The sequence below is a fragment of the Aedes aegypti genome, chromosome 2 (genome assembly GCF_002204515.2).
Source record: "Aedes aegypti strain LVP_AGWG chromosome 2, AaegL5.0 Primary Assembly, whole genome shotgun sequence".
Taxonomy (NCBI): Eukaryota; Metazoa; Arthropoda; class Insecta; order Diptera; family Culicidae; genus Aedes; species Aedes aegypti.
The window spans coordinates 94,862,661-94,880,822 of record NC_035108.1 but is presented as its reverse complement, the minus strand read 5'-3'; the positions used below and the strand labels follow the sequence as shown (position 1 = coordinate 94,880,822).

Genomic DNA, 18,162 nt, shown 5'->3' with positions numbered 1-18,162 from the left:
CTTTTCAACTGCGTACAGCGTGGATTTGCTGGTTGGAAGACTACTGCCTTCCGTCTAGCGAATCCGACCCGTTAGTTGGAACGACTGACAGCTGGTGAAAATGCTCCAGACTAACGCATCTGGAGCGCAAATCGTCACGAAACGCACATATACATACTCATTTGTTCTATATATGGAGACTTCAATGTGACGGTAGTCAGACGTCAAAGATAGTTTGACATCTTCTCCTGACATTCGAGTGCTTTTTAGCGGACCTCCAACGAGCGAATCCCCACTGTAATCGAATCCCGGATAATCGAGTCCCCGGATAATCGAGTCCGACCTGTATATCAAAAACTAAAAAAAAATCGCTGAAAAATTGACAGTAAAAGTTAAATTTTCAGAACTTTGCAAAAAAAAAATCGTCATAATCTACATTAAAGATTTTTTATTGTTGATCCACAAAATATCAGTAGGAATTTGATCAAATCATTTTTTAGGAATAAGCTATGAACTACTTCCAGAAATTTCTTTGGCAATTCTCAATCAGTTAAGAACTTCTAACGAGTATACTGTTTGAGTACTACAGTGGGGATTCGCTGGTTGGAACACGAATGCCTTCCATCTAGCGAATCCGACCCGTTAGTTCGAACGACTTGCAGCTGGTGAAAATGCTCCAGACTAAAGGGTCAAGCACAATGGAACGGCATTAGGCAAGAACGACAAAACGGCAAAACATGCGTTGGCAAAACGGACGGATTCGCTAGATGGAAGGCAGTCGTGTTCCAACCAGCGAATACCCGCTGTATTCAGGTGATTTTTAAAAATGTATTTGTTAGGGAGCCGGATCCTATTCTTGGCACTTTTGATCCACTTCGGTAGTGTTTTTTTTTCAAGCGATAGAGCTCATCATGTTTGGCCACAATATGCGTCGTACTAAAGCGCTTCTTGTTGCAAAGTTTCAGATAATTCAGCCGAGAAAAACCCCCATGCCGAAGTAAATCATGGAAGTGCCCAAGTAGCTCTTTACCCTATGTTATGATAGTTGTGTACACTACACGCAAACAAATCCGAATCTATGGTAGAATTAAGAACTGCACCAACGATTTTCAACCGAGTACAAAAATCTGTTAAGTTTACCATAATCTGGTTAAAATCACTGAGCAATGCAGTAAATGCGACCATGTCCATAGTAGCATGCACTACAAAGCATTATATTTCAACCTGTGACACCCACCGAACAAGAAAGTGCGATTAAAAGTATAATGCCAAACTTGTCAAATCAAGAATGTTTCCAGTAATAAATACTGCAACTCTGGTTAAATAGACCGAATATAATTTCTTGTGTAGTGATTTTGACTATGTTTTGGTAGAGTTAACAGATTAATGTAGTCGGTTGAAAATCGTTGGTGCAGTTCTTAGTTTTACCATGGATTCAGTAGTTTCCACAATAAAATTCATTTCAGTGTACATTTAAAGTGCCTAGACAAATAAATTTTTGTTCTTTATTTGTTTTTAATTATTTTTATACTGGCCGTATGAAAGCTAAACTAAATGCTTGTAAACCGTGTTTAAAGTTGAAAAAAAATAAATGTTGGTATTCAACGACATGCTTCAAAGTTTCTCCATATTTTATCGAACAACGCCTGAACAAATTGAGGGGGGTCTGTAGCCTTGAGGTTACGCTTTCGCTTCATACGCGGAAGGTTATGGGTTCGATTCCCAGCTCCTCCACAAAAAACCCGTCCAGCCACCAGAAGACGCCTCACGGAGGACCGTGCTTTGGGGAGCACATCCATCCTCCGTCAGTATCAGATGGTGACTGAGACAAACTGACCCTCTTCGCAGGCAGCTAGCCTCACTAACAACAGAGCTCTCTCCTACCTGCTCGGTGTGAGAGAAAGAGTAGGAGAGAGGAAAGAAGAAGTAAATATAGATAAGTTGAAAATAGATCGTTCGGTAAAGAAGCTACAGATCAACTGATTCCGGCACAGTTTTGGCCACGAGCACAGAGTGCCTTAAAAAAATAAAATAAAAAATAAACGCCTGAACAAAGGTTGGTCATTAGAATGTTATTAAACATGATGTTGAATAAAACTTACATAATGGTGTTTGTTAAACGAGTGAATCTTAATTTAGAAGTGTTACACAAATTATGTCACGCTAAGTTTCGGCTTTTTCGACCCCCTCCCCCCCGCTTGTCACGCTTTTTGTATGAGTCTTCTAGAATTATTGTAAGGCTTGTCATGGTATGCTTGACCCCTTGGAGCGTGACATAATTTGTGTAAGACCCCTTATGGAGGGCGTACAAAATGTATATATATTATCCGAAATGTATGACAGGGCGCTAAAAACGTTATTTTGAAAGGTAATGCGGCATTCTATAAGTTTATCTGCTAGAAACTCAAAATACAGTAAGACATTGATACTAAAGTAACATTACGTAATACTGTACAAGCATCCTATGCTGTAAATCGATCGCCGTTTCCAGACTTAATCTAAGTATGCTGTTTCGCTCAAGAAAAGTAAAGAAATTCCCTGACTGAATGGGTAAAGGCTGGTTAGCTACTGACAAGAAAAGGAATCGCCTATCTCGATGCGTGGAAAATTTCTTCCAAGAAATGGTCAAGAAAATCATATTTTTTTGATCGCAGTACGCAGATGAGAAGAAATGTCACTTCAAAGGGGGCTCTCTGTAGGAAATTTCTTAACCCATTCAGTCAAGGAATTTCTTTACTTTTCTTGAGCGAAACAGCATACCGTTTTGTCTCAAATTCCGAACAGACTCATATTCCGAACACTCGGTTTTTGTATGGCGATTTGGTTGAAATGTTTCGCTGAAATATGTCACCAAATAACAAGGAAACGGCAGTCAATTGCAATTCAATTTTAACGTCTCCAATATAATTTATACCGCAGGAGGAGTGATGATTCTCTAGTTTCAGACCAGAAGAACAAGCTCAAATAAATTTATTTGCGAAATTATTCATTTGAATACGATTTATTCGTGCTGTTCGGAATTTGAATCAAGGTGTTCGGAATATGAGACAGAATAAACACAGTGTTCGGCATTTGAATCATAATGTTGTTCCACACTTTGAAGTAAAAACAATACTAAAACTAATTGAATCAACATTATTATCGGTACAGCCAACAGCTAACAGTTAGGCTTTGCGAGGAAATTGAAATTTACACAAATATCTGCCAATTAATGCCAATCAGATGCATTTGAAGTCACTATTGGCCTTAAGTGTTCGGAATATGAGTCAAAACGGTACTTAGCTTTAAGCCTGATTCGCTGCTGACAAGTAATTTCTCGGCCTATTTTGATGCATGGGAAATTTCTGCAAGGAATCGATCAAGAATGCGCTTTTTTCTTATCGCAGTATGCAGTTGAATAGAGATGTCAGTTCAAATGGGAGTCGCTGTAGAAAATTTCTGCAAGGAATCGGCGAGAAATTTCTTTAGCGATTCTTTTTCAGTAGCAAATCAGGCTTTACCCTTAGCTTGCCCAAAATACATGATTTACCCTACAGTACACATCTATTCGTCTTACATCCAATTGCTGCTCGCACACTCGCTGCACGAAACGTCTGAAAACGTGCACGCCTAGCATATTGCCTACATTCAGGATCAATGCACACGTTGAAATTCTCTTCCGCTTTGAGGCCTTGTGGGCGCTAATGCCGCAATCATTCATTGAGATGGGTGATGTATATGTGCAAACATTTAGGCCGTCTGATAAAGGCCTTCTGAACAGATCCAGAAGTCACGTCTGCCTGGGTTTCCTCGATTCTGAATGCGCCAAGCAAGATTTATGCACATGTTACACAGCTCGAATGTGTAATTGAAAATCCCAGCAACGAAACGAATCCAAAATGTACAACGAATTCTAATCTTCCACTCCTATCCACTTCTCATCTTATTTTGCAGACTTTCTGCGTGGTGTCGAAGCGATTTCGCAAAAACTACATACATCGGTTCACCGGAACGAAAAGTCTGTTCTGCTTCACCCCCTGGAGCCCCACCCGACGTGCCTGCGTGTACCTGGCGACCAACCAGTTCTTCGACTACTTTGTGATGGCCACCATTCTGTTCAACTGCATCTTCCTAGCCATGTCCGAGACGATCGAGGAAGCAGAGTAAGTATCACCGGTAGATTTAAACACTTCGACCTGTTTTTATGTACATCAAAGATGAAATCGGAGTTGCATGCCATGCAGTCCAGTACCGATGTACAAATATGCATGTAAAATCTATTAAAATTGATTTTAATAATTTTATTGAATTTTCATTCGGCAGATGGCATCACTGTTCTATTAAGTGTTTCCATCTAATGCCAAAAATGGCTCCATCCCATTACCCCGAACGCCACTAACCCGAACGCCATTACCCCGAATGGGTCATTACCCCGAACGCCACTACCCCGAATGAGCCATTACCCCGAATAGTATGAGATACAGTGCAGTATCTTGTTTTGCGGGCTAAAATGCGTCTCTAATGAAAACTTGTAATTAATGGCGCGTAAAATTCGTCGGTAAGATGTTCATCATATATTTTCCGTTCTTTTATATGTCAGCTTCTTCTTTCTGGCGTTACGTCCCAACTGGGACAAAGCCTGCTTTTCAGATTAGTGTTCTTATGAGCACTTCCACAGTTATTAACTGAGAGCTTTCTTTGCCGATTGACCATTTTTGCATATGTATATCGTGTGACAGGTGCGATGATACTCTATGCCCTGGGAATCGAGAAAATTTCCTTTACGAAAAGATCCTCGATCAGCGGGATTTGAACCCACGACCCTCAGCATGGTCATGCTGAATAGCTGCGCGTTTACCGCCACGGCTATCTGGGCCCCTTCAGCTATTCTTTCGAAATATCTTGTTGGCAACTACCTTCTTCTTATTCCTTCTGAGACAGTACCTGTTTATCACCTCAGTGGGCACTTTATCAGTTCAAGGGTTCATTTAGAAAATTTAATAGCGCCAAAAATTGCCATTTTTGACACCTACCCTCGTACCATTTTTTGTGTAGAAATTCTACATATTGTGTATGGGCTGTAACATTTTGAGGACAACCACCCACAACTTTTTTTGTCACCTTCAGCGTTATGAAATTTGTGAATGGGCTTTTAATAAAAAAAAAGCCTTTTATTGACTGAGAGCTTTCCTTGTCAATTTACCATTCTTTTACATGTGGCTCGTGAAGGAAATATTCAATGCATAAGATCCGCCACCGCAGGAATTTGAAACCATCTTGGTGGTTCTAAGGATATGTTTTAAACGAATTGAAAATAAAAAGTTTTCCACTTGTGATTGACGTTCACGAAACAAAATAAAAATTGAGGGGAAAAGTTGCTAGGCTTTCAAGGCTTACTGATCTGATGGAGCAACACAAACTTGCCACCTGTCAAATATTTTTCCAATATGGCGGAATACTCTAAATTACAGATTGCATTACCTCCCTTATAAATACCTTGATCATGACCGTCCAATTTGATAACTTGTAACTTGTGAAGATATTATTTATTTATTCACACAATCGTTAATTTGAATTTCGGTCTTCAAAACTGGTTGTGAAACGAATCGTTGAAAAAAATAATTAAATTATTGTTGCATTAAATTTAGGAGAATGCTTGAGAGTTGGTTCTGTCAAATTCGATCTAGGAATAGGAATCATACATTGTTGTTGTTGTTTGAGAGGGACTTTAACCCGAAGGTCATTCGTCCCTCGGAAGGAATCATACAGACAAACAAACTTAACATTGATAGTACTTTAATCTTTTTATTAATAGAGAATGAGTACATTTTTTTAAATAATTTATCAACAGGAGTAATAATCATATTTGTAACTCATGCCGTACATTTACCTATCGCAGGTTGGCCGGGACTCATTGTCCCAATAACATTGAAATTCTGAAAAAGATCCATTCATTCCAGTAATGAATTCAACCACGTGTAAAACACGGCACTTCAACACTGACATTGACCGAGCTTCAGGGTTAATGTAATGGATTTCCCATATCGTTTGGTGGATTACGAAATTGCCCTCCAATTACTTGGGGCGCCACGAGCCAGTTTGGGATTATCCTCCGAAATTCGCACGCCAAAAACGAGCAACGACGGGTCATTGCAATGCAATTAAGTGGTTTTCGATAGTTAATCCCTCGAAATGGTTATTACTGCCACAGACAAATAGAAATAACACTGGAATTATTTTCATGGTAAAGCCCTGGGAGGGAGAAACCGATACAAAATTTCCGTACGTCACGGTGAGCCGAGTTTTCTCCTGTCACGAACTGTCATTGTGAGCCCGGATCTAAAGAATGGACAAACATGGAAAACACGAGTAATTGATCAAAACATATTTTTGCATTTTGTCCAAGTTGTCAACAATCGGTTGAAAATCAATTCCTGTACGTCCACCAAATAGCAATGTCACGATAGCACCTTTTTATTTTTTGAATATAAGTATTAAAACACGCATCTTTTCACTCTTTCCAAATAAAAATGAAAATAAAATGCACATAATACTATGGCCCTTTTCCCATGTTTGTCCAGGAAGATCGAAGGTGCACAACAAAAGAAAACTAGTGAACTGAAGTTATCTTGCAGTTTGGAAATGTTTTGTTTCATATTTTGTGTGTAGTATCTGTGTCTCCCTCCCAGGTAAAGCCTGATTCGCTGCTGACAAGTAATTTCTCGGCCTATCTTGATGCATGAGAAATTTCGGCAAGGAATCGATCAAAAATGCCCTTTTTTATCGCAGTACGCAGTTGAAAAGAACTGTCAGTTCAAATGGGAGTCGCTGTAGAAAATTTCGAGCAAATTTTAGCGATTCCTTTTCAGTAGCAAATCAGGCTTAAAGCAAAATAGCGATCGCTTCTAATTTTTGCTAGTTAGCCGACGGCCCACTCGTGGCGCTCGTATCGCTTATGTCCGAGTTTGACATTTGCGCACTACTGCCACCTAGTTGTCGGTTGGTCAAAAACATTATTTTTGGCATTTTTGCGTAACAGCGTTACTATATTTTCAATTGGTAATTGTTCTAGCTAGTATGTCTCTTTGTCTGTGCTACTGCTATCACGTTCAACCGACAAAGGAGTGCCTTAACCATTTCAACCGAAAATTAAGAAACTTTAATCAATAAAATCCCACATTTTAGTGGCAATGTGTTGTACCAAAGCCACGCTAACAATCGTTTAATTTTCCCTCGAAAGAGACACTGATACCGTTTTCTTTTTTCCTCTCTATTTCTCTCTGCCATGCATGTTTCATTTCAGGTATATATTTTTAGCAATTTACACATGCGAGATGATAATCAAAATGATAGCTAAGGGTTTTATACTGAACAAGTATACGTACTTGCGGAATCCGTGGAATTGGCTGGACTTCGTGGTCATCACCAGCGGGTACGCGACCATTGCCCTGGACGTGGGCAATCTGGCTGGGCTGCGGACGTTTCGGGTGCTGCGGGCTCTCAAAACGGTGTCGATCATGCCGGGTGAGTTTTGTCTAGTGTATTTCTATAAGTGTAGTGGTATCATTTTCGTTCTTTTTAAATTTCTCGTTTTCTTTAGAAGATAGAAGATGGAAGATAAAAGAAAAAAGATTAAATATAGAAGATAGAAGATAGAAGATAGAAGACAGAAGATAGAAGACAGAAGATAGAAGATATAAGATATAAGATATAAGATATAAGATATAAGATATAAGATAGAAGATAGAAGATAGAAGATAGAAGATAGAAGATAGAAGATAGAAGATAGAAGATAGAAGATAGAAGATAGAAGATAGAAGATAGAAGATAGAAGATAGAAGATAGAAGATAGAAGATAGAAGATAGAAGATAGAAGATAGAAGATAGAAGATAGAAGATAGAAGATAGAAGATAGAAGATAGAAGATAGAAGATAGAAGATAGAAGATAGAAGATAGAAGATAGAAGATAGAAGATAGAAGATATATAAGTTACGGGTTTGCCAAAGGCCAAAGAGAGCATGCAGACTTACCTTTTTATCCCCAGGGGCTGCCTAGCCTACGTTCTCTAACGGTACGACGGCCTATGCCGCCGGATGCTGGACGCCTTTCGCTCACACCACTTCACCGCGGACACTTCAATTCAGCGGGCCAGCAAAATTGCCTCACCGCACTATTCCCACACTAATTTCGGGTTTGGGATCTCGTTTAGAGGTTTCGTTTCTTCCTCCACCGGTACACCACACTGGCTACTTTCGGGGCACGCCAGAAACACGCGGTCACACCTCAGGGCCTTTTCACCTGGTCCCTGACACTTCTCGACTGCGCTGGGCACTCCCGGGTAACTATTCACTCCACTCCGTTCCACTAATCTTCTTCGCGGCCAAATTAGGCTATTAGGGTTTTAAATGATATTTTGGTATTCACTTTCGGCTACGCACACTGAATATCGGGTATCCTTTAATCTCGCCAAACACGTCCGTATTCCACGAGCCACAAGTACCAAGAGAGCCATCTTCTATGTCTCCGATCGAGTCGGAAACAGCGTCGCATGGTCTAAACTTTTTGACCTTCCCATATTCGCCCATTCGTATCGCGAGTGGGGTTTTAGAACAGCGGGGGATACTGAGCTTGAGACGTTTTTCCGACGGCGTGTTGATAGGCGAGTTTTTCAAAATAAATTTAGTTTTTATTGGATTGTATATAATTTTTGTTTTGTAATTTTATGGTACATTAGAAATGTAACATTTCCCCCGGGGCACAATAAAAAAAAATGTATGAAATATATTTTTTTGAATAAGCAACGAAAAAACCAATGAACAAATATAATAAATAATAACGAATTAACGAAAACAACTAATGGTAACAAAATAATTATTATTACAAATCGAACAAATTGTTTATTTATAAAGTGCTCGAGTTGGGGTTCGCGCATTTGGGGGACTCCCGTGATCTGGCACGCCATCACGGTGGGTCCAATTTTTTCTGGTCGGACTCCCCGAACACTCGTAATGCTCTGCACTCAAAGAGAGCTGCGCTGGTCAACGAATTAACCCTAAGCTAGTAGGTCCTCATACCTTCTTAAAACCTAAACAAACACCGAACAAATGAAGTTCACAAAGGTGGACATACAATTATCAAACACTTTTGGTTCACGCTGCTTGCAATCGGAAGATGATACAAACATCCCCCTGGTCACTTCTTATGATGCATTAGGAATCCCTAGTTAACTAACTTCCCTGCCGAAAGACACACCTGGATTCTAACGATCTATTCATTGTAAAATACACCTAATGGTTGGCCGGCCATATAGATGTGATCAACATTCGATCCTGAGATCATTCAGTAATACTCGCGCGAGATTTTTAATGAGAAGCCTTTTTGCTTCTTTTTGAACGGTTGTTTCTCCTATGCTTTATCCTTAACACCCTACTCCTGCTGAGAGAGACACTGGACATCACAGAGTAGAAACAACAAATCCACAGCATGCAATTAATCTCTCTCAGAGCTCATGAGAGAGAAAATTCACCAGTGGATCGATGAGGAAGTAAAAGCTTGTCCTCTCATCGGAGGCTAGCTTAATGAACCAATTAATAACATGGATGAAATAACAACAAACTATGAGAGATAAACATGATTCGAGAGAGTTCAGGGTTTGAGATGCTCAGCTGGCCATACTCCTATACTCTTACCATTTTCGTCTTCCAGCTCGTAGGAACTGCTTCCATGCTTAGTGACGACACGACAAGGAAGGTACATTGGGGCAAGCTTCGCGTTGTAGTACTCTCCCGCATTAGAGGCTTTAAAATTACGACGGTAGATCAATTGTCCTGGTTTGAACTCTTCAGGGCGAGCTCTTTTTCGGAGATTGTATCGGTTCGCACTTGTTTCGTACGCCTTTAACAAGCTTTTCTTTACGAGGTCGTAAATTTCACCACTGATTTGCTTTTGCTCATCAGCACATAACCCGGATGAATAGTCTTCCTTTCGACGTATTCGTTGGTGATCTGTGCCAGTCACAGCGATCTCGTGGTTGTGGGTTATAAAAAAGGGGGTAAATCCCGTCGCAGAATGAACGGTGTTGTTAAACACATGTTCAATGTCTGGTATGTTCAGATCCCAGCAACGTTGATTTTGCTTGCAGTAGGTCCGAATTGCGGCGTTTATTGACCTGTTCAGCCTCTCCACTGGGTTTCCTTGGCTGTGGTGCCTAGCGGTGGTCCAATGCTTGATATCAAACCTATCTAACAAAGCCTTGAACTCCTTGGATAGGAATGTGCTGGCATTATCTGTTAGTAATATTTCCGGGATGGAATTCCGAAGAAACCAACCTTCTCTTAAAGTCTTGCACAGACTTCCTGACTCTATTCGTCGCATCGGATGCAGTTGGCACCACTTGCTAAACAAGTCTTGTATAACCAGGATATGCATGTATCCTGATTTACTTTTAGGCAGTGGACCCACATAGTCCATGGCGACTATTTGCCAGGGATGGTCTGCCACTTTCTGCTTTCCCATAGTCGGTATTGTGGGTACGTATGCTGGCTTACTTTCTTTGCAGGTTTGGCATTTCTGGACGAATTTTCTAGTATCCGACGCCATATGCGGCCAGTAGAATCGGAGTTTTAGTCGAGACAGGGTTTTCTCCACCCCAAGGTGAAAACTTTCCACATGTTCTTTCTCGATGATTTGGTTTCGGTTCGCAGGAGGAGGGACCAACTTCCACTCGAACCTTACGTCGAAGGGTTCATCATCAACGCCGACGTATTTCCACAATTGGTCTTCCTCGAATCGAAAGTCTGAATATTGCTCGGGGTCATCCTGAACCTTTCGTATCAACTCATCAAAGGATACTCGGGATTCTGACGAGCTAGCGGAGCAAATGCTACGGGATAGTGCATCGGGGACTATGTTTTCTGAACCCTTACGGTGCACTATTGTCATGTCTAGGTGTTGAAGATCTAGACTCCAACGACTCAATCGTGAAGCAGGGCGCCATTTGTTGTTGCGGATGTATTGAAGGGCCGACGCGTCCGTGACTAGGGTGAAGTGTGATCCTTCGATGTAACCACGGAATTTGTCAATCGCAAGAAGCGCCGCTAAAGCTTCCTTCTCCGTGGCGGAGTAGTTCTGCTGGGCGGAATTTAGCTTTTGCGAGAAAAAGCTTATCACTCTCTCTGAACCCTCTTGAAGCTGCGTCAACACTCCGGCGACTGCACGGTCACTGGCGTCTGTTTGTACAGTGAACTCCATATCGAAGTCGGGATTGGAAAGGATTGGAGCAGTGATAAGTCGTTCCTTTATTGTTTTGAAGGCCCGTTCGGCTTCCTTCGTCCATCGAACAATCTTAGGTTTTCCAGCCAAAAGGTCTGAAATCGGAGCGGTGATTTCACTAAAGTCACCAATAAACCTCCGGTAATAATTTACCATTCCCAAGAAACGGCGAATTTGGCGGACGGTTTTTGGAGCTTCGAAATCTAAAATTGCTTGTACCTTCGAGGGATCGGGTTTGAGACCATCGCGAGAAAGGAGGTACCCTAAAAACGGAACCTCTGAACGGCAAAATTGCGATTTTTGTAGGTTTATCGATAGATTCGCCTCTCGCAGCCTCCTAGCTACTTCCTCGAGAAGCTTGATGTGCTCCTCGAAGGTTTCGCTGGCGACGATAATATCGTCGAGGTACACGAAAATCTGGGGTTCTAATGCACCCGCCCCGAGTATCTTATCCATAAGCCTGGAAAGTGTGGCCGGACTATTGGTAAGACCAAAGGGGAGGCGAGTATATTGAAACATACCTCTGCCTTGAATACAAAACGCTGTCAGAGGTTTCGATTCTGGACTTAAAGGTATTTGGAGAAAAGCGTCTTTAAGGTCGATTGTGCTCAAATAACGAGTTTTTCCCAATCGTCCCAGTATTCTCCCCACGTGTGCGAGAGGATACGCATCACGTTTTGTTCGCGCGTTAAGCTTACGCGCATCGAGGCATAACCGAATAGATCCGTTCGGCTTTTTTATCGGTACCGCATTAAGAGCCCAATCAGAGTTTGACTCTTCGATGATACCGAGAGCGAGAAGCCGACCGATCTCTTCGTTAAGTGCTTTATGAATGGATGGAGAGTATGGGAAGGGTGTTACACGAATTGGAGCGGCGCTCTTAAATTCGTCTTTCAGTTCTATAGTGTGTTGGACCAGCGAGGTTATCTCTAACTGGTCTGACATAGCGGGCTTGAAGAGTCTCTTGACATGTTCTATCTCTCGATCCTGCTCGGAGCTAAACTCGACGAGATCAGGAGAGGATGTGAGGCATTCTTCAGCATTTATCTGGAACAAAAACATATTGTCCATTGAAATGTGAATGTCGAATGCATCAAAGAAGTCTATCCCTGCGATACAATCGACAGGTAGATCTTCTACAATAGTGGTTTCCATGACTCTGGTTTTATCCCCTACTGTGAATGGGAGGTAAACTCGACCAGTAACTTGCAAGGGGTCGCCAGAAGCACTTGTTAGAGTCAAATTTGAAGGGAAGATTTTAGTGTTTGACAACCTCCAGATGGGCGATGTTTTATCGGAAAGTAAGGTCTTTTGGCTGCCACTATCTAGAAGCGCCTTAACAGAACGACCGAAAACAGATATATTTATGAATGGTCGGTTGTCAGTTAACACAGAGAAAATGGAGTTCGGGTTCAAGTCTGGTTTGGACAGAGCGTCGCCGTTGAGCATCGGCTCGTACCCAAGCGCAAATAGAATTTCATCGATTGTATTCAGTGCTCTTTCGCTGGGCCGGTCTCCCTCCGGCGCGCAGAGTTTTTTGCACAGAAGGGACAACGATGGGTTGGAAAACCACTGAACCCACACACCTGACAATGTACCTTGTACGGCTTCGTACACTGGTGTGTCAGATGCTCTTGACTACGACAATTGAAACACACAAATTGGTCATTGAGTGGAGTGAAGTCTTGTGTTTTAGACTCCATGTTCATTGGTGTTTTCGAATCACCTTTAACGTTGTTAGCGGATGTCTTCTTCTCGTCAGTGGCAATTTTATTCGGAACCTTGGCATTAGGATTTCCTGTGCCGGGTTCCTTTCGCGTCCACTGCTTTCCACCTCCGCTTCCTTGATTAGGCCCATAACCCTGGCGTGGCGTGTAATTTGGGTTATTATTCGGACCCTTATTTTGAAAATGGTTCGGATTCGGACCTTTTCCTGACTGGTTATTATTCCCCCCGGAACGTTTTTCAGCAACCTGAACCGCATTAGTCTGTGAGGAATTTTGTGGTTTTACAAACAAATATGTATTGGTAGCGTCTATTTCCTGTCCTGCCATCTGTAATGAATACAGGTCATACAGCTCTCTACCAATTAATGCACGTTTGTATTCTGGACGGAGATTGCGTCGCACAGCTTGTACAATCTCGATCTCCGACACAGGGGCTGTGAGACTTTTGAATTTCTTTTCAATGTCTAGGAAAAATTCCAAAAATGTCTCCGTTTTCTGCTGCCTCTTCTGGTAAATGTCCAGTAAAATAAAATGATCCAGGTCTGGATGCCTAAAGGTCAGCTTCAAATTAGCAATGAGCTCCGAATACGTATTGAATCGGTGCTTATTACTAGTGAACCACTGGCACGACCTGTCAGTAAATTCCCAAATGAGCGCAGAAGCTCATATTCAGATATTTGTTCTGACTTCGTCCAATCACTCACCTCCCACAAAAAGTCGTTTAAACCCATTCCACGGTCTTCACCTGCATATCTCATAGGCCATTTCACAACCGGAATTGTTTTCACTCGGTTGGCCGTTGGATTGAAATCCAACTCTTCGAAAGGATTTATGCTAGGAGCGAGAGTGTGCACTGGAGGAGGGGGTGTTCTCCAGCTTGTTCCCGACAGGCCAACAGCGGGAAGATCACTACTGTAAAATCCCTGTTGGGGAGCATGGGGCACTGAATAGGCCGCGCTCCGCATTGGCTGTGAGATAGAATACGGTGCTGGCTGTGAAGGTAATGGCACATAGTTCCTTTGTGAAATAAAAGGGTTAAACTGGGAGTTACCTCCAAAATTGTCATAATTCCGAGCACCATGATGACGAATGTCATATTGATTTGTTTGCGAAAAATTCGCATTGCTCTGTGAGGGTTGGTGTGGAATATGCGAAAATTCACAAGGATCGGACCACTGAGGTCGAGCTTGAGAATATTCACTTGGGTGACTCATCCTTGGTTCAGGACGATCGATGTTTCGTATTGAACCGGTGGGAAGGTTCTCACGAAATTCGTCCCAGCGTGAAAACACGAACGGTTCACTACGATATATCTCACTGACTCTGGGAGTATCAGACACAGCTGGTCTGGACACGCGGATTTCAGGTGCTGATGAAATCAAAGTGTTTGGATCCTCTTCCAAAGAACGCACTGAATCAAACCGAACATGCCGCGATTGTTGAACACTGCACGACACTTGATACCGCGGAGTGGACCAGATGGGAGGCATCTGTCCTAATGAAGTAACACTCACGTAAGAAACACTTGTCGATGACGTAGTCACCATCGTAGGCAACGATGACGAAACTACTACTGTCGACGGAACATCAGAACGTGTGCTTCGCGGAATCGCTCCGGCATTGGTCACAACCGGCACCACTTCGACTTGATCGTACACTCGCGAATCCGTTTCAACCGCACCAATTGAATTCGAACGTAAATTGACATATCCTAAAACGTTTTGCTCCGATCGGCTCTGCATCGAGCTAACCGGTGTTGCTAAATTCGCTTCTGCCCCTACAGGTGGCGCTAAATTTATTAAATCACTTTCTAATGCTGCCCGAGCTCCTAGGCTGGCTGCACCTTCCAAATCAACTAAATTCGGCGAGTCGGGGAGAGTTGGTAAACGAACATCTTCCACGAAATTCGTTACATAAGTTTGGACCACATTGGAAAAGATCCAATTTGCTTCATTAACGCAATCTCGAGTGGCATATGTTCTCTTCAACAACTTTAAACGGTTGTACAGGTGTAATAATCCCGTTTTCGACATCTCCTTTACAACATCTTCCAACTGGAGCTCTACCCACGCTCTCTCCAACCTACGCTGACAAATACTCAGCTCTTCGCGCGCTCTCCGATGGTACACGAATACACGCTGGAGCCCTTCTACCTCTTCCCGTATCGCATTTCGCAGTTTCCTACGCTGAACTGTGATAGCACTCTGTCTATCGAAATGCATATTTCTAATCTCTAACTCGAATTTCAATTCATCATCGGTTAGAAATGTAACCGACATTTCATTTTGGTACGCTTTCTCGAAATCGTAGCTCATTTTTCCAAAATCAGTGCTCTTCTCAAACCTCTAAACTACAACCCTGAATCAAATTGAATATTCTATTGGATATTGTTGCAGGAACGATCATGCAAAAAAGGAACGGTAGAAATTTGAAAAACAACTATTGCCTTGACACTGACTCAGCTCGGCCGACAAACAACTTTTTTGGCTACTGCTGGTGTGCCTTTTATCTTCCACTCTATAGAAATTTGTTATAACCTAGCTATATGCGCGCGCACGAGTATACTCTACGCTGCCCAATGAATCAACGGATAGTGGGTAGTGAAATGCGATACCACCAACGAATGAAGCAGTGTGAACCAAATTATAAAATTTCGCAATTTGAGAGTTGATTTTTTTCTCTAGTCAAACACCAAAGGAACTTCCCTCAACGTCAAATGAAAAAAATCAACTTTCAGAAAACTGTAGGCCAATTTTCCGTTGGATCGTCAAATATAAGTTACGGGTTTGCCAAAGGCCAAAGAGAGCATGCAGACTTACCTTTTTATCCCCAGGGGCTGCCTAGCCTACGTTCTCTAACGGTACGACGGCCTATGCCGCCGGATGCTGGACGCCTTTCGCTCACACCACTTCACCGCGGACACTTCAATTCAGCGGGCCAGCAAAATTGCCTCACCGCACTATTCCCACACTAATTTCGGGTTTGGGATCTCGTTTAGAGGTTTCGTTTCTTCCTCCACCGGTACACCACACTGGCTACTTTCGGGGCACGCCAGAAACACGCGGTCACACCTCAGGGCCTTTTCACCTGGTCCCTGACACTTCTCGACTGCGCTGGGCACTCCCGGGTAACTATTCACTCCACTCCGTTCCACTAATCTTCTTCGCGGCCAAATTAGGCTATTAGGGTTTTAAATGATATTTTGGTATTCACTTTCGGCTACGCACACTGAATATCGGGTATCCTTTAATCTCGCCAAACACGTCCGTATTCCACGAGCCACAAGTACCAAGAGAGCCATCTTCTATGTCTCCGATCGAGTCGGAAACAGCGTCGCATGGTCTAAACTTTTTGACCTTCCCATATTCGCCCATTCGTATCGCGAGTGGGGTTTTAGAACAGCGGGGGATACTGAGCTTGAGACGTTTTTCCGACGGCGTGTTGATAGGCGAGTTTTTCAAAATAAATTTAGTTTTTATTGGATTGTATATAATTTTTGTTTTGTAATTTTATGGTACATTAGAAATGTAACAGATAGAAGATAGAAGATAGAAGATAGAAGATAGAAGATAGAAGATAGAAGATAGAATAGAAGATAGAAGATAAGATAGAAGATAGAAGATAGAAGATAAGATAGAAGATAGAAGATAGAAGATAGAAGATAGAAGATAGAAGATAGAAGATAGAAGATAGAAGATAGAAGATAGAAGATAGAAGATAGAAGATAGAAGATAGAAGATAGAAGATAGAAGATAGAAGATAGAAGATAGAAGATAGAAGATAGAAGATAGAAGATAGAAGATAGAAGATAGAAGATAGAAGATAGAAGATAGAAGATAGAAGATAGAAGATAGAAGATAGAAGATAGAAGATAGAAGATAGAAGATAGAAGATAGAAGATAGAAGATAGAAGATAGAAGATAGAAGATAGAAGATAGAAGATAGAAGATAGAAGATAGAAGATAGAAGATAGAAGATAGAAGATAGAAGATAGAAGATAGAAGATTGAAGATAGAAGATAGAAGAAGCCCACTCTGTTATGGTTGAATTTTCACTTTTCTTATATAATTGAAAAATCTTAAATTTAGCAATTGACTTCCCCGAAAAATACACACGTTCACATCAATCGGAAACGAAATCAATTCAGAAGCATCCATTCAGACATAAACGTATTGATTCCAACCAATGCAGTGGAAAATGCCAAATTGAATCGATTGTTAAGTAATTAAATAATCATTGCGGTTTCTCTCTCCGCCAGGTCTCAAAACCATCATCAATGCACTGCTGCACTCTTTTAAACAACTGGCAGAGGTCATGACGTTGACGATATTCTGCCTAATGGTGTTCGCTCTTTTTGCCCTACAGGTAACCTGGAAGCGAGATCATTGGTATTCGATATCCTAAATATTTATCTCAAAACAAATTTCCCTTTTCTCTTTTTTTTTTTGCTCGATGAATATTTGTTTCATTTCTCAGGTCTACATGGGTGAACTACGTAACAAATGTGTCAAAAATCCTCCCGAAGGATGGAACGTTACCCACGAGGAATGGAGAATGTACGTATGCACGAATATGCTTTCGATTAAATCTTGTCGATACCGTAAATTGGTGGCAAATTGATCAGTACCGTTTTGATTCATATTACGGACAGCTTTTAATTCCGGATACTCTACTTTGTATGGGAAACATTTCACACGAAATGTTTCAATTTTTGCCGTTCGAAAGTTCACAATTTCTAGGCTCGTTTTAATAAGCTATTTTGATAAATTTCTATGAAAATTTATAATGCACAACTGCCTTAGACGTCTCTATAGTGGTTTAACAATTTCATTTGATTATTTGACTTTTCTATTAATGACTTTCATGAGATGTCCGGAATTCGAATCAAAGTGTCCGGAATATGAGGTAAAAGTGAGGACTCGTCCGAAATAAGAATCATCAAAAGGCTATACATTTCGATTTATTTAAAATTACTCAAGTTGCGGAAGCGTATTCTTTACCCACGAATCGAAAGTTAAGGGTTTCCGACGCTCGATAACGCTGATGAATCATACAGAATGATTTATTTTGAATACTCTATGCTGTGCTATACTTCCCTCAGGCCTTAAGTGTCTGTAATATGAATCAAAACGGTATTTCAGAATTTTTCGTAATGTTATTCTTAAGATTTCAGATATTGTTTGAAAAATTTCCTCGATTTCTTCC

The 18,162-nt window shown here is 41.5% G+C and overlaps 1 protein-coding gene across 4 annotated transcripts in view; it reads left to right on the top strand.

The window, feature by feature from the left end:
• Window positions 1-18,162, top strand: part of LOC5575962 (sodium channel protein 60E) — a 798,459-nt gene that overhangs the window by 678,738 nt on the left and 101,559 nt on the right. For all 4 annotated transcript variants that reach the window (XM_021841568.1, XM_021841570.1, XM_021841569.1 and 1 more), the window contains exons 5-8: window positions 3,913-4,121; window positions 7,262-7,482; window positions 17,216-17,322; window positions 17,434-17,513. In XM_021841568.1, the coding sequence (XP_021697260.1) occupies window positions 3,913-4,121; window positions 7,262-7,482; window positions 17,216-17,322; window positions 17,434-17,513 (617 nt within the window). The remainder of the gene's footprint in view (window positions 1-3,912; window positions 4,122-7,261; window positions 7,483-17,215; window positions 17,323-17,433; window positions 17,514-18,162) is intronic.